This window comes from Anabrus simplex, chromosome 4, assembly GCF_040414725.1.
Source record: "Anabrus simplex isolate iqAnaSimp1 chromosome 4, ASM4041472v1, whole genome shotgun sequence".
NCBI classification, from domain to species: Eukaryota; Metazoa; Arthropoda; class Insecta; order Orthoptera; family Tettigoniidae; genus Anabrus; species Anabrus simplex.
The window spans coordinates 415,521,788-415,548,808 of NC_090268.1; the positions used below are offsets into that span (position 1 = coordinate 415,521,788).

Consider the following 27,021-nt stretch of genomic DNA (forward strand, 5'->3'; position numbering starts at 1 on the left):
GCCATATAAAGTAGGAATGACAAAATTAAAAATTCCATTTACAAATTTTCCAAATTATCCACAAATTTAGCTTGGACTACATTTGGGCAGCTGTGAATGTTTGATATATAGACTTAACTTTTTGATAAAGTGCACCAATCAAAATTAAAAGTAAAGAGGACAAATGGGCAAAAATTTAGTTTCTAGGAAGAGCAATTAGGGATTGGAATAATTTACCAATTCTGAAATTATTTAAGAAATGACTAGGTAAACAACTGATGGGTAATCTGCCACCTGGGTGATAGCCCTAAATGCATATAAGTGGCAACTGACTGACTGATTGATTACCAACATTAAAGTGTACAAGCAACAAACCTCACACTAACTGCACTTCCCTATAATTCAACGCTAACGAGAATGATGATCGACAAAGAATAGAACAGCACCCATCTGCTGTGTGGACATAGTCCTCTTCAGCAATGGCTGAGATCCTGGAAGAGCTTCCTGAGGAAATCTGAGGTGCTTGCCGTCTCATCAAGGAAGGCAAGGTTGGAGCTATGGAAGAAGACGACCCCTCACCTCCGCGGATGGATGCAAGCAGCTGAGCAGTTACCATCTGGGCACAATGAAAGCTAGCTGGTGTGGAGGTCCTTGAACAGACTAGATCAGGAGTGGGAAGATCCACAGATAACTGGAAGAAATGGGAGTTCAGTGCAAGTGATACAAGATGTGAATGTGGACCGGAACAAACCACGAGCCAAATGCTTCAGTGCCCGCTGTGCCCAACATCTTGCACAAAGTGCACTGGACATTGCACAATACTGCTACAGGTGTAGCCTCTCCATCTGCCATTCTCAACCTGCGACGCTGGACGGGGCCAGCGAATGTAAACTGTGTGACTTCACCGGGCTTGAGCCTCACGGGGAAGAGCTGGCGCGTACTGGTCAGACACTGCTACAGTGGCCATCATTGGCCGTTATGTCGCTAGAGACCTCAAGGTTTAGAAACTACGAGTCCTGTGGATTGACAATCTTCCATGCCTGGAGGTTTCTATAGGGTTTAGAGGCAATAAATTTACTTACTGCATATGTGTGTGTGTGTGTGTGTGAACATGTGCAGGACAGCTCAAAATTTAAACTTTTTAAAAACTTACAATTTTTTATTTCTGCTGCTTTCGTGCAGGACAGTCACCAGCAACAGTTGCCAACAGTTTTCCTTCTAGTTCTAACAAACTATAATAGTAGGAATGTACTGTATGATCTTAATGTTAATACATCTTCAACTGAACCATCAATCAAGAAAATCAAGTTTACATTCTATCGACTTAGAGGGCTGTCCTGAAACAAAACTTAATATTAGGCAAGTCTGCTTGAATCTCTCCTATTCAGTTTCTTACACGGTTTACTGTCAGGCAGAGGGGGCAAATGCACATTAAAATATGAAGTAAAGTACACACAGAGGAAGGGAACAAGACACCATTGACGGTGGATGTAGGACCTGAACCATTTAAACAACTGACCCTTACAAACTTTTGTGCCGAATAAAGGCATCTCATTTCATTGTCATTCCCGTCCTTTCATTCATCAATAACATTAAATGCACATTCTACCTCAATGACATCCAAGGCCTTCAATTTAACTAATTGACTACCTCTGGCATGCCACTTTAACAATACATCAACTTGACAAAGAGGAGATTCTTTACTGAAATATATTTTCACCAAGTTACAGTTCTGCAATGCTCACCAGATAACTATTTTGCATGCTGATGTGATAATACACAGTTAATCACTCACATCTGTGGCCTGAGTCCTCTCACATAATACTGCAGGCTGTTCTGCCATACTTGAAACACTTCATAGTAACAATACTGTGATTTTAAAATTCCTAACGGCTAACAATGTTTATCATGACATTAAATTTGCAGGTAAACAAATGGTATAGCAACACAGCCTGAAAATTACTGTGGATATACATTATTACTGAAGGGGAGACCTTATCTAAAGTACATCTTGTATGAGGCATTTCTTGTTCATCCATTTGAATTAAATATGTTTAGAGGAAATAATAAAATCCACATCTACTTTTAACTTCCAAATAACCACTGTAAAATGTGTAAATTGAATTTAACTACAAATGGAAGTGTCAACATCATGAGAAAAACACAAGGTTACCAAGCACATTATTATTTGGCCTAAAACAGGTACTGTTACCATTCATTCTTGAAATACATGTATCAGTAACACATATCTCTATTACACTTCAGAAGTAGAAAAAATTCAGAGAACTACCACAACATGTCTAGAAAACTTGCATAAACCCTTGTGAACAGTTATCAATCAGTCGTCATTACTTACCCACTAACTGGTGCTCTATTGAACTGGAGTAGTTCTACACGGAAGAAACAAATCCTTCCAAGTTTGCACACAAAATACATACAAGATTTCCAGTAGTTCATTTTTAACAAAATTCACTCCAGTAACACAGTAACTATTAAGGAGGAGAGGGGGAGGGGCACCACATCCGTAACAGTGAAAAACAGAAAAACAAGAGAGGCTTCCAAAACCTAGACCGTAATTCACACTTCCATTAAACCGTGCAGAGTAAAATTCAAGCTGAGAAGTATAATGAGCAGACACCTGATTTCAAAAAATCGAAAAATCTTAGTCATCAACGGCGATATATAAATAGTGCATTGCTACATCTGTCAGCCAGAGTAGCTGGCCTACGACAGTGATGAATTCACAGTTATGCTCTCATTAACACACTGTGATAGTACTGGTGAGGTAGGCCGAAGTCCGGTACGTTGCACCAATTGAGTTGGATCCCTGAGACCTCAAACTCAATTGAGATCCCAATTGGCAGCGGAGGGCAGGTGAGGGAGGTCTAGAGGCTGGCCTGTGGGCGTAGCAGCTCTCGCTTCCTGCCATCATGTCTTCCAATTATTGAGCGAATGGGGATGGGAGCGGGAAGGGGATGGTGCCGGAGGGGGAATCATGTCCAACAGGTACTGACGCTGCAGATCAGCAGCTTGGCGCTGTAATTCCACTAGGTTAGCAGCAGCTGCTGCTACGGGTCCCTTACCACTTGCAGCCTGTGCCATAGCAAGCTGGTAAGGGTATAAGAGTGGTGAGAAAGGTAACATGTGCGCTGGTAGAGGTTGATGCGGTGGTAGACCACGTAACAGTTGTTGGTGTAGAGCAGCCGCTGCATGATGCGAGTTAAATTTGGTTTCCGCAGCCATCTTAGCAAGAGGATGTTCTCGATGCGGAAGAGGCGGCGTGGGAGCAGGTGGAGGTGGAGGCGCAGGAGGTGTGGGTGCATGCCTTGCAGCAGGGGGCATTGTTGGAGTGGCAGGCTTAGGGGTAGGGGCTGACATTACTACCGGTGAAGGAGCTGGGGGGGCATGGATGGGTTCTGATGGCTGAGGAGATGCAGAACTGGATACTTGTGCTAACCGTTGCTCTATTTCCTGCTCTTGTTGTAAAGCTTTCACAAATGCAGTTTTCAAGCGGTTCGTATGCTCAGCTTTCAGTGCTTTCTTCACATTTGTAGTTACACATTGTTCACATATCACCTTGGGTTCTTTACCTGGAAAGCAAGAAGTAAATCATTAATTTTTGTGTTCATACAAGATAATCAGGATAACATTAAAAACAGATGGCAGCTGGAACCAAAATGAGCTATGTTCAGTTGTTAATAATTTATTGCCTATAACAGAGCCATGTAACAGGCTGTAGATTTTCAACAGAGCCATGCTCCAATTGCACGGGAATGAACTAAAACAGTAGCTCATTATTTAGGACGTAACAACAATATACTACTGATCTACATATGGAGCTTATAAAGCCATTCTGAATATAGATGTGCTCTATAACACTAAACATAATTTGTCAACAAAAATGAATAAACACAGTTTCCAGAACCAAATGGGAAATATGAATGATGTAGATCTGGTAAAAATGAAATGGCATATGGCTTTTCGTGCCGGGAGTGTCCGAGGACAAGTTCGCTCTCCAAGTGCAGGTCTTTTGATTTTACGTCTGTAGGCGACCTGCGTGTCATGATGTAGATGAAATGATGATAAAGACGACACATACACCCAGCCCCCATGCCAGGGAATGAACCAGTTATGGTTAAAATGCCTAACCCCGCCTGGAATCAAACCTGCGACCCGTGACCAAAGGCCAGCACGCTAACCCTTTAGCCATGGAGCCGGACGTAGATCCGGTGGTGATGTTGAACAAGACGAAGTCCTCCTACAGAAACGGTGATATAACAACTATTACTGGTGTTCTTTACATAAATGGAGTGCTCTCTTAGAACAGTATTTTTATACAATAGAAGTATTATTAGTAGGGAGCAGATTTTTATGTAATTACATACTTTTTTTGCGTAAGTTTTAACGCAAGTTACGAAGTTCATTATTCCTATTGTGCATCCCCAAGTGTAAAAACTGAATCTTATTTCACATAAAAACACATATTTTCACATTTTTTAAATGTAAATACATATTTTAAGAAAATCTATAATAAGCACATAAATCAGCAATATTTGTTGATCAATAAAATTTGAAATGCTTCTGTGTTATAAAATAATGCTCATAAGTAGTATAATACAGGGATTCTGCAGCCAACGCCACCTCCGGCTCCCAGTGGCCACCTCCACCTCAGCCAGTGGCCTCTTCCAGTACTGCCAACTTAACCTAACTAGCGCGACAGTACTGCCAACTTAACCTAACTAGCGCGAAATTTGAATTTGTAAACAAAGCCACGTGCTTTTTGACAGCTGTCATCGACAACAACGCATCGCTAACCGCAGTACTGCCATCTTGACGGGCCTAAACCTCAGTAGTGCCAACTTAACCTAACTAGCTCGAGATAAACAAAGCCACGTGCTTTTTGACAACCACGTGCTTTTTGACAGATTTGTAAACAAAGCCACGTGCTTTTTGACAGACAACAACGCATCGCTAACCTCAGTACTGCCATCTTGACGGACCTAAACCTTAGTGATACCAACTTAACCTAACTAGCGCGAGGTAAACAAAGCCACGTGCTTTTTGACAGCCACGTGCTTTTTTGACAGCTGTCATCCGCCATCTTTAAACCACAAAGCACTGTGCTGCCCTCTATATCGCAGTAGCTGCAAAATTCGTCACCTGTCATCGGCAGTGCTGCCATCTTGACGGGTCTAAACCTTAGTGCTACCAACTTAACCTCACTAGCGTGAGATAAACAAAGCCACGTGCAGCTGTCATCCACCATCTTTGAGCATCGTGCTGCCCTCTTTAGCTACTTACCTTTGAAATGTGGTACGTTATCCGCCATCTTGCATCCGAAACCTCAGTGCTGCGCTCTATGTAGTGGCGGCAAATTCTATGTGCTCTTGTTTGGAAACAAAGCCACGTGCAGCTGTCATCCACCATCTTTGAGCATCGTGCTGCCCTCTTTAGCTACTTACCTTTGAAATGTGGTACGTTATCCGCCATCTTGCATCCGAAACCTCAGTGCTGCGCTCTATGTAGTGGCGGCAAATTCCATGTGCTCTTGTTTGGAAACAAAGCCACGTGCAGCTGTCATCCACCATCTTTAATCACCGTGCTGCCCTCTTTAGCTACTTACCTTTGACAGTTGTCATCCGCCATCTTGCATCGCCAACCTCAGTGCCGCACTCTATGTAGTGGCGGCAAATTCCACGTGCTCTTGTTTGGAAACAAATTCACGTGCTTTTTTGACAGCTGTCATCCGCCATCTTTGAGCACCGTGCTGCTATCATGCGGGCAATTTCGTTAGCTGTCATCCGCCATCTTTAATCCAGAGAGAACAGTGCTGCACTCTATGTGGTGGCGGTAAATTCCATGTGCTTTACAAACCTATGTGCTTCGTATCCCACTATCGGCAGCCCTGAAAATGGTTTTCCGTGGTTTCCCATTTTCACACCAGGCAAATGCTGGGGCTGTACCTTAATTAAGGCCACGGCCGCTTCCTTCCAACTCCTAGGCCTTTCCTATACCATCGTCGCCATAAGACCTATCTGTGTCGGTGCGACGTAAAGCCCCTAGCAAAAAAAAAAAAAAAAAAACCTATGTGCTTTTCTGACAGCTGTCATCCACCATCTTTAATCACCGTGCTGCCATCTACGTGGTGGCGGTAAATTCCACATGCTTTACAAACCTATATGCTTTTCTGACAGCTGTCATCCGCCATCTTTAATCCAGAGAGAACAGTGCTGCCCTCTATGTGGTGGCGGCAAATTCCACGTGCTCTTGTTTGGAAACAAAGCCATGTGCAGCTGTCATCCGCCATCTTTGAGCACCATGCTGCGAGCAATTTCGTCAGTTGTCATCCGCCATCTTTAATCTACAGAACACCGTGCTGCCCTCTTTATGGCTACTACCTTAAGCACGTAGTAGCGGGCAATTTGAAAAGTTCTGTTAGCTATCATCCGCCATCTTTAATCACCGTGCTGCCATCTTTAGCTAGATACCTTTGAAATGTGGCGGCGGATAATTTGAAAAATGCTTTTTGACAGCGGCTATCTTTGAGCACCGTGCTACCCTCTATGTGGTGGCGGCAAATTCTACATGCTTTACAAACCCACACGCTTTTTTTTTTTTACAGCCATCTTTAAGCAACAGAGTACAGTGCTGCCCTCTTTGTTGTGGCGGCAAATTCCACGTGCTCTTGTTTGGAAACAAAGCCACATGCTCTTTTTGACGGCTGTCACCCGCCATCTTTAACCAACAGAGCACTATGCTGCGGGCAATTTCGTTAGCTGTCATCCGACATCTTTAATCAACAGAGCACCGTGCTGCCCTCATGCGGGGTAATTTCGTTAGCTGCCATCCGCCATCTTTAAACACCGTGCTGCCCTCTTTATGACTACTACCTTAAGCACGTAGTAGCGGGCAATTTCGTTAGCTGTCATCCGCTATCTTTGAGCACCGTGCTGCTCTCTGTAGTAGCGGGTAATTTGAAAAGTTCTGTTAGCTGTCATCCGCCATCTTTGAGCACCGTGCTGCCATCTATGTGGTGGCGGCAAATTCCACATGCTTTACAAACTCACGCGCAGCTGTCATCCACCATCTTACATCGCAAACCTCAGTGCTACACTCTATGTGGTAGCGGATAATTTTAAAAAGAAAAATTCTACAGCAGCCATCTCTCGACGCTAATTGCACAAGATGGTAGCTATACATGACTCCTTAAAGGTGCTCATGCAAGATGATCGCTATACATAGACGCCCTTGGGATGCTTGCGCAAGATGGCGGTTATACAAGGCTCCTTATGAGGGATGCTTGCGCGAGATGGTGGTTGCTCTTATGAGGCGGCTCAAGGATCCATGGCTAGAGACGCCCTAAGGATGCTTGCGCAAGATGGCGGATGCAAGATGGCGGCTATACATAGCTCCTTATGAGACAGCCAGTACAACATGTGATCAGAACATTGATTGATGTGTTCAGAACACAAAATAAGTAGAATCGAACACTGTACTCGATACAACATGTGATTAAAACATTGTGTGGTGTGTTCAGAACACTAATCGAACGCTGTATTAGGGGATACCTTTGTTTAGATTGAAACATAACAAGACTAGAATTGAACACTGCACATTGATTGATGTGTTCAGAACACAAAATAAGTAGAATCGAACACTGTACTCGATGTCGTTAACTTCAACATGTGATTAAAACATTGGCTGGTGTGTTCAGAACACTACATAAGTAGAATCGAACGCTGTATTAGGGGATACCTTTGTTTAGATTGAAACATAACAAGACTAGAATTGAACACTGCACTCGATGTCGGAAGATCAGATTGAAAACATAACAAGACTAGAATTGAACACTGTACATTGATTGATGTGTTCAGAACACAAAATAAGTAGAATCGAACACTGTACTCGATGTCGTTAACTTCAACATGTGATTAAAACATTGTCTGGTGTGTTCAGAACACTACATAAGTAGAATCGAACGCTGTACTCGATGTCGTTACATGTGACCCGATACAACATGTTAGAGGATACCTTTATCCTAAGAACCGAACACTGTACAACATGTTAGGGGATACCTTTGTTTAGATTGAAACTAACAAGACTAGAATCGAACACTGCACTCGATGTCGTTACATGTGATCCGATACAACATGTTAGGGGATACCTTTGTTTAGATTGAAACATAGCAAGCCTAGAATCGAACATTGTTTGATGTGTTCAGTACAACTTCAATGATTAACATACACACTGTGCACATATCGCATAGCTAAAAACACACTGTGCACATATCGCATACCTAACACTTCAAATGATTTGCTTAGTACGAAAATAAAAATAAAAAATCTATACCGCGTAGCTAACTCGTTCATCACACTGCTAAGACGCTTAGTAATTGTGAATACACTCATACGAAAATCAAGAAAGCACACTGCGTAGCCAACTCGCTCGGCACGAAAAAAAATCTATACCGCGTAGCTAACTCGTTCATCACACTGCTAAGACGCTTAGTAATTGTGAATACACTCATACGAAAATCAAGAAAGCACACTGCGTAGCCAACTCTCTCGGCTCACTCGCTTAGTAATTGCAACACACACGGATAAGAATGTTCCGAGATACTTACATGTTTTTTAAGGGGGGTGAAAGATCATAAATTATATGTACACACATGTTGTCTCCTCCAAGTTGTAAGATGAAATAGACGCAGTACTGCGAGTTTCCACTCTAGCTGGCGAACGGAAGTAGCATGATATCTCAGCAAAAAATAAAAATACGCGTGAGCTTGCAAGTCAGACACAATGATGGATACCGTGATTCAAATCCTGGTAACTTATGCCGTCGGGAAGGGCATCCGGTGAGCATCTAGCTGTAAATCCCCGATTCTCGACAGATTCTTAATCCGAGTTCTTTGACGTCAGGAAGGGCAGCCGGTTAACAACAATTATCAAACACGCATCGCGAAGGTAGGAGTGTGCAGCGATATGCATGTTTAGACTTGCAGATTACGAAGGAAACATAACAAGACTTGAGTCTTAAAACAAAATTCTTGCGATTTAAAATCTTAGTCGGGAAGGGCATCCGGCAGTAAAACAATAGTTCGTGATTTAAAATCTAAGAAGAGCATCTAGCTGAAAAACCCCCCGATTCTCGACAGATTCTTAATCCGAGTTCTTTGACGTCAGGAAGGGCAGCCGGTTAACAACAATTATCGAACACGCATCGCGAAGGCAGGAGTGTGCAGCGATATGCATGTTTAGACTTGCAGATTACGAAAGAAACATAACAAGACTTGAGTCTTAAAACAAAATTCTTGCGATTTAAAATCTTAGTCGGGAAGGGCATCCGGCAGTAAAACAATAGTTCGTGATTTAAAATCTAAGAAGAGCATCTAGCTGAAAAACCCCCCGATTCTCGACAGATTCTTAATCCGAGTTCTTTGACGTCAGGAAGGGCAGCCGGTTAACAACAATTATCGAACACGCATCGCGAAGGCAGGAGTGTGCAGCGATATGCATGTTTAGACTTGCAGATTACGAAAGAAACATAACAAGACTTGAGTCTTAAAACAAAATTCTTGCGATTTAAAATCGCAGTCGGGAAGGGCATCCGGCAGTAAAACAATAGTTCGTGATTTAAAATCTAAGAAGAGCATCTAGCTGAAAAACCCCCCGATTCTCGACAGATTCTTAATCCGAGTTCTTTGACGTCAGGAAGGGCAGCCGGTTAACAACAATTATCGAACACGCATCGCGAAGGCAGGAGTGTGCAGCGATATGCATGTTTAGACTTGCAGATTACGAAAGAAACATAACAAGACTTGAGTCTTAAAACAAAATTCTTGCGATTTAAAATCTTAGTCGGGAAGGGCATCCGGCAGTAAAACAATAGTTCGTGATTTAAAATCTAAGAAGAGCATCTAGCTGAAAAACCCCCCGATTCTCGACAGATTCTTAATCCGAGTTCTTTGACGTCAGGAAGGGCAGCCGGTTAACAACAATTATCGAACACGCATCGCGAAGGCAGGAGTGTGCAGCGATATGCATGTTTAGACTTGCAGATTACGAAAGAAACATAACAAGACTTGAGTCTTAAAACAAAATTCTTGCGATTTAAAATCGCAGTCGGGAAGGGCATCCGGCAGTAAAACAATAGTTCGTGATTTAAAATCTAAGAAGAGCATCTAGCTGAAAAACCCCCCGATTCTCGACAGATTCTTAATCCGAGTTCTTTGACGTCAGGAAGGGCAGCCGGTTAACAACAATTATCGAACACGCATCGCGAAGGCAGGAGTGTGCAGCGATATGCATGTTTAGACTTGCAGATTACGAAAGAAACATAACAAGACTTGAGTCTTAAAACAAAATTCTTGCGATTTAAAATCTTAGTCGGGAAGGGCATCCGGCAGTAAAACAATAGTTCGTGATTTAAAATCTAAGAAGAGCATCTAGCTGAAAAACCCCCCGATTCTCGACAGATTCTTAATCCGAGTTCTTTGACGTCAGGAAGGGCAGCCGGTTAACAACAATTATCGAACACGCATCGCGAAGGCAGGAGTGTGCAGCGATATGCATGTTTAGACTTGCAGATTACGAAAGAAACATAACAAGACTTGAGTCTTAAAACAAAATTCTTGCGATTTAAAATCTTAGTCGGGAAGGGCATCCGGCAGTAAAACAATAGTTCGTGATTTAAAATCTAAGAAGAGCATCTAGCTGAAAAACCCCCGATTCTCGACAGATTCTTAATCCGAGTTCTTTGACGTCAGGAAGGGCAGCCGGTTAACAACAATAGCATATGATGTAAGAGCTTAGATACTACCAGTTTTGCGTCAGGAAGGACAACTAGTCTTAAAACAAAACAGATTCTTAATCCGAGTTGTCAGGAAGGGCAACCGGTTAAAAAACTATAGTGTATGAGGTTAGATACTGCTAGTTTTACGTTAGGAAGGACAACTCAACAAATTCATGCGATTTAAACACATTTTATTCCCAAGAGAATCGAACCCGAGACTACCGGGTGAGAGGCATGCATACTGTAGGCTATGGGTTTGTTCTACAGTCCTTGAAGTATCGGCACAGTCATTCTGAGCGAGCAGCGGAATGCGTGTGTTAGCTGAAATTGTACACGTATCTTCCGGCTCAACCTTGAGCGAGGACACTGATAAGCGACTTGTAACTCGCGAACGTCTTCTTAGCTGAGTGTAAGCTCTTAAAACACAGTACTAATTAAGGTTGTAAAATATTCTGAAATTGTCCTCCTCTGTGGTGTGATTAGCTGCTACCCCCGGAGGTCCGAGTTCGATTCCCGGCTCTGCCACGGAATGTGTAGCATTTAGCCTATGTAAGTTCCTAACGTAAAATATCATGATTGTACGGAGAGGTTAAAACACACACAGTGCCTACTCCTATCGAAAGAACCTGCACGGTACCGGCATGTAGGCTTCTCCTGGTGAAGGAGCCTGCACATAGTTTAACGCCTCCTATCAACAGCCCTTACTTAATGCTGGCTTTTTTTTGCACACCCCGCCTCACACCATAGTTTTATACGACCGGCTACCCTTCCTGACTAGGATTTTAAATCGCAAGAATTTGTTGAGTTGCCCTTCCTGACGCAAAACTGGTAGTATCTAACCTCTTACACGGAATGTGTAGCATTTAGCCTATGTAAGTTCCTAACGTAAAATATCATGATTGTACGGAGAGGTTAAAACACACACAGTGCCTACTCCTATCGAAAGAACCTGCACGGTACCGGCATGTAGGCTTCTCCTGGTGAAGGAGCTTGCACATGGTTTAACGCCTCCTATCGACAGCCCTTACTTAATGCTGGCTTTTTTTCGCACACCCCGCCTCACACCATAGTTTTATACGACCGGCTGCCCTTCCTGACTAGGATTTTAAATCGCAGTATACGCGATAAATTTGTTGTAGTGGGTTTTATAACTAGATATCCCGGTACCGATACATAGCCTACTCGACTGAAGAAGCCTGCACAAGGCTTATTGCCTCCATCCGACAAATGAATCAGCATCAACACTCTTGTACTCAAAAAATAATTTTCGAAGGAGTCTGCACAAGGTTTAACGTCCCCATCAACAGCCCTTACTTATTGCTAGCTTTTTTGCACACCCCGCCTCACACCATAGTTTTACGACCGGCTGCCCTTCCTGACTAGGATTTTAAATCGATATCCCGACATAGCCTACTCCTATATAATACCAATATAAATGGTCCGTTATTGGACATTATAAATTTTCCAGCTAGCTCATTCTTGGTTGCCAGCGTTTCGCCCTCGTGTGCTAGGGTGGGCTCATCAGTTGGTACCTAGCACACCTACCAATACGCTGGCCAGTGCACACCGTGGAGGCCACTGCGTAGGCTAACTGGAGCCACCGGCAGTGCCAATGCACTAAGAGACTTTATCTCATCACTAAAAATTTTTGATGCCTGCTTGGCCATCAGATGATATAGATGTTGATTCCCATAGGGAATCTGAAATATTTGTCCTGAATGAGCAAATTTATAATACCAATATAAATGGTCCGTTATTGGACATTATAAATTTTCCAGCTAGCTCATTCTTGGTTGCCAGCTAGCTGGAAAATTTATAATGTCCAATAACGGACCATTTATATTGGTATTATAAATTTGCTCATTCAGGACAAATATTTCAGATTCCCTATGGGAATCAACATCTATATCATCTGATGGCCAAGCAGGCATCAAAAATTTTTAGTGATGAGACAAAGTCTCTTAGTGCATTGGCACTGCCGGTGGCTCCAGTTAGCCTACGCAGTGGCCTCCACGGTGTGCACTGGCCAGCGTATTGGTAGGTGTGCTAGGTACCAACTGATGAGCCCACCCTAGCACACGAGGGCGAAACGCTGGCAACCAAGAATGAGCTAGCTGGAAAATTTATAATGTCCAATAACGGACCATTTATATTGGTATTATAAATTTGCTCATTCAGGACAAATATTTCAGATTCCCTATGGGAATCAACATCTATATCATAGCCTACTCCTACCGAAGAAGGCAGCTTAACGCCTCCATCCAACAAATGAATCACACTAAAACACTCTTCAATCATTCTCGCTACTTCGGATGATAGCGGGTTCGAACTGGAAGCTGTAAATGCTAGGCGTGGGACCTGTGCGATCATCATTACATGATCTAGCCGGATGCCCTTCCCGACGGCATAAGTTACCAGGATTTGAATCGCGGTATCCATCATTGTGTCTGACTTGCAAGCTCACGCGTATTTTTATTTTTTGCTGAGATATCATGCTACTTCCGTTCGCCAGCTAGAGTGGAAACTCGCAGTACTGCGTCTATTTCATCTTACAACTTGGAGGAGACAACATGTGTGTACATATAATTTATGATCTTTCACCCCCCTTAAAAAACATGTAAGTATCTCGGAACATTCTTATCCGTGTGTGTTGCAATTACTAAGCGAGTGAGCCGAGCGAGTTGGCTACGCAGTGTGCTTTCTTGATTTTCGTATGAGTGTATTCACAATTACTAAGCGTCTTAGCAGTGTGATGAACGAGTTAGCTACGCGGTATAGATTTTTTTTCGTGCCGAGCGAGTTGGCTACGCAGTGTGCTTTCTTGATTTTCGTATGAGTGTATTCACAATTACTAAGCGTCTTAGCAGTGTGATGAAAGAGTTAGCTACGCGGTATAGATTTTTTATTTTTATTTTCGTACTAAGCAAATCATTTGAAGTGTTAGGTATGCGATATGTGCACAGTGTGTTTTTAGCTATGCGATATGTGCACAGTGTGTATGTTAATCATTGAAGTTGTACTGAACACATCAAACAATGTTCGATTCTAGGCTTGCTATGTTTCAATCTAAACAAAGGTATCCCCTAACATGTTGTATCGGATCACATGTAACGACATCGAGTGCAGTGTTCGATTCTAGTCTTGTTAGTTTCAATCTAAACAAAGGTATCCCCTAACATGTTGTACAGTGTTCGGTTCTTAGGATAAAGGTATCCCCTAACATGTTGTATCGGGTCACATGTAACGACATCGAGTACAGCGTTCGATTCTACTTATGTAGTGTTCTGAACACACCAGACAATGTTTTAATCACATGTTGAAGTTAACGACATCGAGTACAGTGTTCGATTCTACTTATTTTGTGTTCTGAACACATCAATCAATGTACAGTGTTCAATTCTAGTCTTGTTATGTTTTCAATCTGATCTTCCGACATCGAGTGCAGTGTTCAATTCTAGTCTTGTTATGTTTCAATCTAAACAAAGGTATCCCCTAATACAGCGTTCGATTCTACTTATGTAGTGTTCTGAACACACCAGCCAATGTTTTAATCACATGTTGAAGTTAACGACATCGAGTACAGTGTTCGATTCTACTTATTTTGTGTTCTGAACACATCAATCAATGTGCAGTGTTCAATTCTAGTCTTGTTATGTTTCAATCTAAACAAAGGTATCCCCTAATACAGCGTTCGATTAGTGTTCTGAACACACCACACAATGTTTTAATCACATGTTGTATCGAGTACAGTGTTCGATTCTACTTATTTTGTGTTCTGAACACATCAATCAATGTTCTGATCACATGTTGTACTGGCTGACTCATAAGGAGCTATGTATAGCCGCCATCTTGCATCCGCCATCTTGCGCAAGCATCCTTAGGGCGTCTCTAGCCATGGATCCTTGAGCCGCCTCATAAGAGCAACCACCATCTCGCGCAAGCATCCCTCATAAGGAGCCTTGTATAACCGCCATCTTGCGCAAGCATCCCAAGGGCGTCTATGTATAGCGATCATCTTGCATGAGCACCTTTAAGGAGTCATGTATAGCTACCATCTTGTGCAATTAGCGTCGAGAGATGGCTGCTGTAGAATTTTTCTTTTTAAAATTATCCGCTACCACATAGAGTGTAGCACTGAGGTTTGCGATGTAAGATGGTGGATGACAGCTGCGCGTGAGTTTGTAAAGCATGTGGAATTTGCCGCCACCACATAGATGGCAGCACGGTGCTCAAAGATGGCGGATGACAGCTAACAGAACTTTTCAAATTACCCGCTACTACAGAGAGCAGCACGGTGCTCAAAGATAGCGGATGACAGCTAACGAAATTGCCCGCTACTACGTGCTTAAGGTAGTAGTCATAAAGAGGGCAGCACGGTGTTTAAAGATGGCGGATGGCAGCTAACGAAATTACCCCGCATGAGGGCAGCACGGTGCTCTGTTGATTAAAGATGTCGGATGACAGCTAACGAAATTGCCCGCAGCATAGTGCTCTGTTGGTTAAAGATGGCGGGTGACAGCCGTCAAAAAGAGCATGTGGCTTTGTTTCCAAACAAGAGCACGTGGAATTTGCCGCCACAACAAAGAGGGCAGCACTGTACTCTGTTGCTTAAAGATGGCTGTAAAAAAAAAAAAAGCGCGTGGGTTTGTAAAGCATGTAGAATTTGCCGCCACCACATAGAGGGTAGCACGGTGCTCAAAGATAGCCGCTGTCAAAAAGCATTTTTCAAATTATCCGCCGCCACATTTCAAAGGTATCTAGCTAAAGATGGCAGCACGGTGATTAAAGATGGCGGATGATAGCTAACAGAACTTTTCAAATTGCCCGCTACTACGTGCTTAAGGTAGTAGCCATAAAGAGGGCAGCACGGTGTTCTGTAGATTAAAGATGGCGGATGACAACTGACGAAATTGCTCGCAGCACGGTGCTCAAAGATGGCGGATGACAGCTGCACATGGCTTTGTTTCCAAACAAGAGCACGTGGAATTTGCCGCCACCACATAGAGGGCAGCACTGTTCTCTCTGGATTAAAGATGGCGGATGACAGCTGTCAGAAAAGCATATAGGTTTGTAAAGCATGTGGAATTTACCGCCACCACGTAGATGGCAGCACGGTGATTAAAGATGGTGGATGACAGCTGTCAGAAAAGCACATAGGTTTGTAAAGCACATGGAATTTACCGCCACCACATAGAGTGCAGCACTGTTCTCTCTGGATTAAAGATGGCGGATGACAGCTAACGAAATTGCCCGCATTATAGCAGCACGGTGCTCAAAGATGGCGGATGACAGCTGTCAAAAAAGCACGTGAATTTGTTTCCAAACAAGAGCACGTGGAATTTGCCGCCACTACATAGAGTGCGGCACTGAGGTTGGTGATGCAAGATGGCGGATGACAACTGTCAAAGGTAAGTAGCTAAAGAGGGCAGCACGGTGATTAAAGATGGTGGATGACAGCTGCACGTGGCTTTGTTTCCAAACAAGAGCACATGGAATTTGCCGCCACTACATAGAGCGCAGCACTGAGGTTTCGGATGCAAGATGGCGGATAACGTACCACATTTCAAAGGTAAGTAGCTAAAGAGGGCAGCACGATGCTCAAAGATTGTGGATGACAGCTGCACGTGGCTTTGTTTCCAAACAAGAGCACACAGAATTTGCCGCCACTACATAGAGCGCAGCACTGAGGTTTCGGATGCAAGATGGCGGATAACGTACCACATTTCAAAGGTAAGTAGCTAAAGAGGGCAGCACGATGCTCAAAGATGGTGGATGACAGCTGCACGTGGCTTTGTTTATCTCACGCTAGTGAGGTTAAGTTGGTAGCACTAAGGTTTAGACCCGTCAAGATGGCAGCACTGCCGATGACAGGTGACGAATTTTGCAGCTACTGCGATATAGAGGGCAGCACAGTGCTTTGTGGTTTAAAGATGGCGGATGACAGCTGTCAAAAAAGCACGTGGCTGTCAAAAAGCACGTGGCTTTGTTTACCTTGCGCTAGTTAGGTTAAGTTGGTATCACTAAGGTTTAGGTCCGTCAAGATGGCAGTACTGAGGTTAGCGATGCGTTGTTGTCTGTCAAAAAGCACGTGGCTTTGTTTACAAATCTGTCAAAAAGCACGTGGCTTTGTTTATCTCGAGCTAGTTAGGTTAAGTTGGCACTACTGAGGTTTAGGCCCGTCAAGATGGCAGTACTGAGGTTAGCGATGCGTTGTTGTCGATGACAGCTGTCAAAAAGCACGTGGCTTTGTTTACAAATTCAAATTTCGCGCTAGTTAGGTTAAGTTGGCAGTACTGTCGCGCTAGTTAGGTTAAGTTGGCAGTACTGGAAGAGGCCACTGGCTGAGGTGGAGGTGGCCACTGGGAGCCGGAGGTGGCGGTGGCCGCAGAATCCCTGTATTATACTACTCTCATATTTTCATTTTATGGTTACGGTATTGTTTTTAACAGTGTATTTAACATCATGTATCTGAATGTTTCGGCTATTTATAGACCTCCCTCCAGAAGTTCTATATTTTGCTGGTCACTGGCTATGTCGTTACATTTAGACAGCGATTTGATTTGCTGCACAAGATGTTTCCTTGTATGATGTCATTCCAGCTCTTTATGAGTCAGCCCTCTCGGGTTTTGTTCATAGAATATCAGCGAAAGGCAATCACGGAGAGATAAGGTGACGTAATTCCGTTACGACATGGGAGACTCTGAAGAATATTGCTCCGCCATTAGGTAGTGGAATTTCATCACTCCTAAGAGTAAGGTTAGCTGTTCGGGTCCATATATCATTCCCGTGGTCGTGTGATTTTGTATGGATTTATAAGAAATATTTCCTTCAGTGTCCGCTGCTATTCTTTTTATTGAAACAGTGATTCACCGTAAATGCGTGTGTCGTAACCTGCAAAATAATGCCAAAAGAGAAGTCGAGTACAAGGTCGCGTCTTCAACAATATGTAGTGGAATTTAAAAGCATTTTCACTACCGATGGAAAAGTATTATTTTGCCAACCGTGTGGTAAAACAGTTCGTGCAGATCGTTCTCAAGTAACCCAGCATTTGTCTGGAAATAAGTGTACTGCGGCTGCTTCATGTGTGCGTTCGCGACAATTACTAATAGCTGAACCAGCTACTTCAAATGCAGGTCCATCTAAATATTCCCAGTATTATTTAGATGTGTGAAGAGCATTTGTTTGCGCCGACATTCCTCTTGGTAAAATAAATAATCCGGGACTGAGAAATTTCCTTAAAAAGTACATTAATTTTGAGCCTCCAGACGAATCCACATTAAGGAAAAATTATCTCCCAAAATGTTACGAAAAAGCTTTACAGAGAATTCGGACAGTATGTGATAGCGAAAAACTGTGGGTGAGCATTGACGAAACCACTGATTCAAGTGGCAGAAAAGTAGGAAATGTTGTAGTTGGTGTGTTGAAGAATGACAAAACTGCTTGCGAACATTCTTATTTGCTAGCGTGTAAAGAAATGCTTGCTGCAAACCATGTCACTGTAGCTAGGTTATTCAATGAAGCCATGCACTTACTTTGGCCAAAAGGTATAAAATACGACCGTGTATTGCTTTTCCTTACTCACAGTGCAGGCTTACATGAAAAAGGCAGCCGAAGGCCTTTCTGTGAGCTTTCCGAAAATGATGCATGTAACTTGCGTTGTTCATGCTCTACACATGTTATGTGAAACTGTGCGGGCTCAGTATCCTCAAGTGGATAAATTAGTGTCTAATGGCAAAAAAGTCTTCGTAAAAGCACCCTATAGAATCGATCTCTTTAAAGAGAAAAACCTGGATCTTGCGCTTCCTCCTCTGTCTATTGTTACGCGGTGGGGTACTTGGCTTAGCGCTGTGGTATACTACGCAGACAATTTCGAAAGTTTTGCATCCGTTGTGAACGTGCTAGATAAAAACGACGCGTCGTCAATTGAGATTCTTCAAGAGATACTAAAAGACAGATCTTTGAAGAATGATTTGGCGTTTATATCTGCCAATCTAAGCTTCTTGTGTAAAACTATAGACATACTTGAAAAATCCACTAACCTGTTGTCCGAAACAGTGAAGGAAGTGCGCGCTGTTGAAAATAAATTAGATTCACTCCCGGCTTCGCAGGTACAGGGACTGTTAAAGGTCAAATATCAAAATTTGTTCAGGAAAAACAGAGGATTTCAAACAATATGCCAAATTTCTTATGTATTAGAGGGTGCTCATGTTGGTGAAATTGATGGCGTTATTGTTGGTGACATTCCTCTCTTTAACGATGCTCGTATAACTTCCTGTGATGTGGAGCGATCGTTTTCGCAGTATAAGGCTTTCTTTAGAGATAATCGGCATGCATTTGTGATGGACAATTTGGAGATGACCTTTGTTGTTCACTGCAATTCTGAGACTACTTCTAGCAACTAATATTCCAGCGTGTGATGGGCGAGTACAAACTGGTACTATTTTTTCAAAGATGATAGGTTGCTTTTGCCATATTTAAATAAAACATTACCTTTAAAAAATAACCAGTCATAATATCTACTCTGGCATATCAAAAATTAATATACCATACAGCATGTTTCCATACACAGACCATTTTTGCCTTAAGGAGCACGTTTGGTAGCACCATATTCTAATACAAAACATTATACTTATTTACTTCTTGAGAGCTAGTAATTATGTGATATTTAAAGGAAAATAATTTCAATTTTTTATCACATATTTTAAAGTTTTTCAGCACATAAAAAATAAATATTTTTCACATTTTTAGCACATAAAAATCCGCTCCCTAATTATTAGTATACTTTCAGATAATGTTTAGATTAACACATTACCTGTAAGTTTTACAGTCTGTCAAAACTAATGCAAGATTAAGGAAACAATAGAAAATATCTGGGAAAATAAATAAATAAATAAATAAATAAATAAATAAATAAATAAATAAATAAATAAATAAATAAATAAATAAATAAAGTGGCATGTTTTGTTCCTAAAAGAACATAGATTCTATTAAATAACTTTTTCCATGTGCATATAATTTCAGTATTGTTTATGTTGTGTAAATATTGCTGAATAAGTATGGCGGTGATTATTATGAACAACTACAAGACCATTTTATGTAAAATTTTTAATAATATCTGCTTCTCTCAACATGATAAAAGGTATTTGATAGTGTATGTTATGTTCTTTCAGAAATGAAACATCAACATAATTTAACTGTCTCCAGTGGCCTGGGTTCAATGTGAGAGTGCTCTCCATCTCTGTCTATCCAGGTGCATCTCTTCTTCTTAGAAATGGCACCATTCCACATCCTGCTTTTTGGGAGACTGTATGATAAATTACCTCCTCATGAAAATAGTGTTAACCATAAAGCACATTATTTGAAGTGGCGAGGTCTGGAGGAACATTTAACTAAGAATTTCGCAGTTGATATTTTGCTTCCTTAAAGTCTGAAGAATTAAGCTGACAAGTGGAGGAAGATTAGTGCAGTCGGAGAAAAATAAAATGTGTGATATTTATGCATGGTTTTAAGCCCGCGATACTTCCTTATGCTTCAGAAAGGCTGTAGCTAACAAGATCCAAGTATACATCATTCTTCATTCTTACCAGTCATTGCTGAATCACACTTATTGCGAGCATGGCGGCAAGATAGCACAGAGTTGTGAGCACAGGCAAGATTTTTATTTATAAATTAACAAATATTTCCAATAATTGTATACTTTGAGACAGATCATATTGTCGACACTCCTATGAATCTATTAATACACAAATATGTCAATTATGTCTTATTATTGATATAACAGAGGGTTGTAAATATAGCTGTCCTGAAAATCGGACGCTATGCACAGGGAGTCCTATTGTCTCAAACATTTGTATTCCCTTATTAGTTCGATGGTGAGTCAAATATTGGAAATTTTGGAGGAAGAACCGACATTTGGAGAGGAGCAGCACATCAAACCTCTTAATGATGGATGTGAAACGGTTTGATGACCATGACAGATGAGTATTAGGGTAATCTGAATGACATTGGTAGAAACCTACTTCTGAGTGATTGTGAAGGGCAAATTGCTCCAACAGAATATGAAAAAGGGAAGGCTAGGTCCTGCGGTAGTCAAAATATGACGGTAAGTTCTACAGATGTAACTGAAAAACCAGAAAACCGTGCAAAAGGAAGCTGTCATACGAAATTAAAGAGAGTCATACATAAGAATGGGCCAGTATCTCTGTTTCTGATATCCCTGATAGAAGATTCAAAAGCATTAGTAGGTCGAATTGTAACACACAAGAAGCAACCCCAAAGTGGACAACATCACAATCTACAACTTATTTAGTGACTGACTGTATTCATGTCTTCTCCTGCCCTCCCTCCTTCCCCCTCCCCATACACACAAACACATCAGATGATGTACAAAATTGTGAAATTCTGCTAGAATTCTCCCTATGCCAGTGGCTATGGGATACCTTTTCACATTTTCAAGTGAATGCAGCAATATAAAATGAAAGGCTGAAAGAATTTGGACTTGGTGGATGTGTAGTCTAGTCCTACCTCTGATTGATGCAGGTGGAACTGAATCAAACAGGGGGCATACAATATTCTTTGACAACTACTTTACATCCCTGAAACTGGTAAGACTTCTGGCCTCAAAGGGAATGAGTACAACAGGGACATTTCAAGAAAACCATAGAGAGAAGTGCCCCCTTCAAAGAAAGGTAGACAGGAAAAAGAAGGGGATCATATGACTATAGGAGTGTTGGTGGTGCATCGCTGGTACGAATTACAAACAGATGGAGATAAAGCGGTGCAACAAGGTGGTCCAGCGTAAAAAAAATATGCTAAGTGTCTGTACCGCAATGAAAGTTGTTCAATTCTTATAGTGGCATCCAATGAGTGGATCAGCTTGATCGATTTGAACTTCATCCGAAATGCTTCTGTGGAACACAAATAGCACATACAGTATTGTGATAAGTCTGTAGTGGAAATTGTAACAGTGTAAATTGGAGAATTACTGCCTAGCTTGCAACATTATTGTACAATGTAATGCTGAGTAACTAGTATCATTGTACTGACCTGAGTGCATACCGCCCGACATATCGGACGGCCTGTGTAAATAAAATTAATACTTGTATGAACATTCTGATAGTTGGAATGTGTTTCTGCAAAATAATATTAAGAGTAGAAATGTGTAGATAAAATGAAATAAAACACAAAAAATAACTATGCACTGATGGGTTAATTTGTAGTTTGAATATGATTACATTTCTACTTGAAAGAGGTTTGCCACTGAGATGGGTTACCTATGGTAACTTTCTTGGGATCATAGTAGTAGACTCGTGTCCTCATCTCAAGGTGCTGCATGGCACACTCCCATTTGAGGTGAGCTGCATGTACCATTTCAACCACATACCAGCCCTCCTCAGGCCAGTTCCAGGAGGCTTTAACCTAGAACCGCGGCGATCTGTATACCCCCTAGAACCGCAGGTTTTTGTGATTATTAATGAATGGATGGGGTTTTGGTAACAAAAGAATATACTGGCACATGCGCTAGATAACTTATTTGAAATTTAGAATATTAAGAATACTAATAAGGAACAGTTAGACAATTGTGTAACTTAACTGGCGAATGTCAATGATGTACAGTATGATGCAAAGAGTTTTTTTTTTTTCCCAGTAATGGCACTTCTAACGATTTGTTTCCTTTGCAATTGGACTTTACCTGACAACGCGTGTGCTTTTCCTGTCTCTCAGGAATCTCACCTGGAATAATGGTGCGAGCATTTGCAATCCTAGTTGCTGCATATTTCTCAGCCAGCTCTTCACCCAGCTGCAGAATGTAGTCCCTGTGGTTTAGATTATTTTCGTTCAGTGCGTTGTACACTACCCAGGCATTTATTCCTGCCAAATCCAGCAAGTTGCTAGAACGTATGACCTGGTGCCTTGGTTGAGTATTTGCGTGCCATTTGATTGGCCACATCTAGGCCTACTCCATATTTTGTGCCGTTGTAAAATGTGACTGCTTCTGACTTTTTTTTTTTGTTACCACGCTCTATTTTCACATCAGGGTGCACAGAGCTTAAAACGAGAACATTTTTGTTGCTCTTTCCCTAATAGATTGTCAATGACTTATCATAGCTTTTCAGCAGCACTGCAGTGTGCAAATTGTGTTTTGCCTTTTTCACACATACTGGTACCTCCCTGCGAGCCTTGTACAAGGTACTGACAAGATTTTTTTCATTCGATTTCAATGTTTCGGAGAGAGATGAGGAGGTGAAGAAATTGTTACATCTGGCATTTCTTCCCTTCTTCATATAAGGTTCCATCAACTTCTTTACTACAAAACCACCAAGGCGCTTGCTATCTGGCCTAGCATCATCTTTTCTGAGATAAGTGAAAGCGTTCACAACATACTTGGAGTCTTTGTCTACCGCCATCCAATACTTCTGCCCATGTTGGTCTGGTTTAGAGGCCATAAACTGCGTAAATTTACAGCAGCATTAAGAAGGGAAGAGTTGCTTGTCAACAGTTATATATGCTTCAAGTATATAACTTCAAATGGCATGACATCATCATCTTCTGATGACGAATCTGAAGGTACGAGCTGTGATCCTCCATCAGACGAAAAATCCAAGGGTTCCCCTTCAGATTCATCATCGGAAATGTCATTTATGGCATCAATAATATTTTGTTAAGTAGTAAGCCGTTGATGTGCGGCCATTGTCAACTATTCACACACTATTTACACACCGATACTGCAAAAGTAATAACCTATTGCAAAACAAAGCGTGAGTAGTGTCCATGCACGATTGTTCAGATGAGACTAAGTGGTTTCGTACCACTCCCTTCCTCCGCAGCCAATGCGATGTTGTCAATTTGGGCACAGTTTATATGCTTAGAGAATCCCGGTGACACACAGACTAAAAGTATACGAAGCTAAATGGAAGAACAGATGTCAACACATTATTATCAATGACGGGGTCAAATCTGACCCATTCAAGTTTAAAAACTTCATATTAAATCCGTATTGAACCGAGAATCTAGTGGAAACTAAAAAGTGGGGTCCACCTTCTGTGGGAAAGTTACTGTGAGATACACTTAATACAGTACTGTAAATACATTACCTAAGGTTTTATAATGGAGAAGAGTAGATTAGAATTCCTTCTTTCACAATGAACTTCACAACGCTCACAAGTAGCAAAAGTAACTGATGATCGAATAAATTTAATTGCCGACTCACAATTGAATAGGTGGATCCCACTTTTTTGTTCCATCAAAATCTGACCCAGCCGCGGTTCTAGATAAATCTGGATTTTTTTAAACAGGGGGTTGCCCCCTGAAAACTAAAATTATGTGGGGTTGTTAAAGACCATTATTTGAGAAAAGTCAAAAATCTAGAACTCCAAATGACCCAGCCACGATTCTAGTGTTAAAATACTGGGACATCCTCTCTCCAGGGGTCACAAATATGGATGGCCCAAGCCCTGCGTATGGGTGAAGACACCAATGGCATCATTGGCGGAGAAGGTGGACTTCAGTACAGCATCGGCATCGGTGGTAGAAGAGGGAAACTTCTAGAGTCTGTACTCCAGAGGAGCGGCTACAGAAGGCGGCTGTACTCCAGTGGAGGGGCCTAGAATAACACCTGGCAGTAGGTATAAAATGCCTTTGGGAGTGGCGACCCCATCGTAATTATAGCCTATACACGATACGGTACTAGTAAATCAACCTCGGAAAAGGTTAGGGCATCTTAAGGCGACGTGCAGTTATCAGGGTACTGGGGGAACTGTGAAAAATGGGTGACCAGCGATGATGATGATGATGATGATGATGATGATGATGATGCTTGTTGTTTAAAGGGGCCTAACATCGAGGTCACTGGCCCCTAATGGTACAAAATGAAATAACAAAAATTCAAATTCATCCACTGACCAAAATAAAATAAAAAAATGTCATGAAGAATGAATGGATGGACATGAATCCTAGAGAAAACAAAAACAAAAAACAAACAAACAAACAAAAACAGTGGATCAGACACACAAAAAGAGATCGTGAATAATAGTATTACTGACCAAGGGACCACTTATAAAGCACAATGATGCTGGATGTCTATAGGGGTGCAAAATCCACGACTAAGGCCCCACAGAATGGTACATGTCGGGAGTAAAGTAGAACCATGGTATTTGTCATGTTGGGGTACTAATCAAAAGTAGCAAAGACTCACGGTGTTCCACACAAGATGGTACTACTCACAAGATGGTACTACTCACAAGTATGGTACTTCGCACAGGTAACACAGACCCATGGTGTTTCGCACACAATGGCGCCACTTACAGCCAACGCAAACTGATGAGTTTCCTCACCTAGGTGTACTAGTCACGGGTGCTGGTCCCACGGGCCCCGTGGTGTTCCTCACATAGTGGGTACTAATCACAGGCAAAGCAGACCCACGGTGTCGCTCATATAGTGGTACAACTTACAGGCAATGTCCAGACCCGCAGTGTTGCTCACATGGGTACGACACACGGGTACTGGAAAACCACCAGGCCAGGCTCTATACTGCTACTAATCACAAACCTATTTCGTACCAAATATAGTGGTACTACTCGTAAGTAAAGGCGACCCAGGGTGTTCCCCGCGTGATGGTACTAATCAACAGTAGTTTCATGGTTCTAATACCAGCATCCCTTGGTCGCCCCGTTTAGTCGCCTCTTACGACAGGTAGGGGATACCGCGAGTGTATTCTACATGTACGTCCACCACCCGCAGGGGGTAGTGTGTTTGGTCCGCGAGAGGTATTTTATTTCCCTCAAGTCCGCCGGCAAGCCGGTTAGGACCCCCCTATCCGCCACCTGGGACGCGCCACGTGGGAGTATCACCTCTCCCCCTGCTACGCCAGCGTAGCAGGTTCATGGTGGGCGACCAGTAACCAATATTAAGATAGGAACAGTAAATCTTATGACCCTGACAGGAAAGGCGGAGGAAGTAGTAGGTTTTATGGAGAAGGAGAAGACGGAAATGATGGGGCTGAGTGAAGTGAAATGGGAAGCAGAGGTGCCAACCTTTGAAGTGGGTTATCAATAATTCAACCCCCCCTTCATCAAAAAAGTTCGAGTCAAACCCAAAGCCTACTCTTCTCCTCTTGATAATGATATATCCTTTGCCCTTCTCAACAGCAACGTGTTCTAAAGTATATCATATTACAAAATAAAATTTGCACATCGCCTGTTACTACTGTGCAAAAAAAATTGTAACTTATTTCACACTCGAACAGCTGCTTTTCAGCGTAGGTTTTCTTGAAGCATCCTTCCCCACTGCGACGTTTTCATCTTCTGGACCATGAGCGATTCCAGTGTATTTGTGCTTAAGGTAGGCCTAAATTCTGAATTCTGGGAGAAGCTCTCTTAAAAGGCAAAGTGGTAAGAAAAAATCCATAGTTCTAGCCCTGCAGAGAAGCAACTCAATGTTGAAAACATCCTAAGGATATGAGCTACGAATTTTAGATAAATAAAATGTAGTAAATTATGATAATATATTCTTTATTTATTCCTAAAAATTTACAGTTATTTTCTTAATCATCGTTACGATTTTTCATATCAACACTGAAAACTCCTTTTGTGCTGTAAATAGATTACATAAGGTTCTATAATGGAGAAGAGTAGATTAGAACTACTCCTTTCACGATGAATTTCACAACGCTCATGAGTAGCAAAAGTAACTGATGATCGAATAAATTTAGTTGCCGACTCACAAGCATTGAAAAGAGAAGGGTCGAGCAGTATGCTCCAAAGAATTGAACGTTCTTCTTCGTTCCTTCTTTTCGCGGAAATTTTTTTCGTGATAATGTCACTTTTCTGTAATCATTTTCCCTTTGACCGGTATCGTAAGGTAAAATCTGTAACAATTATGGACAATCCGTAATTGTTGGCACCCCTGGGAAATGTAACTGAAGGAAGAAATTGAGGAAAGGATACACATTATACTGGAGTGGTGGCCAAGAAGGAATGAACTGAGTGGGACTAATCATTTCGAAGTAACTGGAGGAGTATGTTGAAGTGGTAGAATGTGTGAGTGACAGAATAATGAAGATTAGACTAAAGATGAATAATGAAGTGATGGACTTCATATGAGTGTATGCACCATAGACGGGAAACCGCGCAGAAGATATTGAAGGATTCTTGGAGAAAGTAGAAAGAGAAATTTCAGGTGTAGAGGTCATTATGGGAGATCTGAATGCACAGGTCGGAAATGAGAGAAAAGGAAAGGAAGAAGTCATTGGAC

The 27,021-nt window shown here is 42.0% G+C and overlaps 1 protein-coding gene across 2 annotated transcripts in view; it reads right to left on the reverse strand.

Moving 5' to 3' along the window:
- Positions 1–885: 885 nt before the first annotated feature.
- simj (simjang) overlaps positions 886–27,021 on the reverse strand; it is a 164,023-nt gene continuing 137,887 nt past the window's right edge. For both annotated transcript variants that reach the window (XM_067145897.2, XM_067145896.2), the window contains one exon: positions 886–3,569. In XM_067145897.2, coding sequence (XP_067001998.1) covers positions 2,908–3,569 — 662 coding nt within the window. In that variant the 3' untranslated portion in view covers positions 886–2,907. The remainder of the gene's footprint in view (positions 3,570–27,021) is intronic.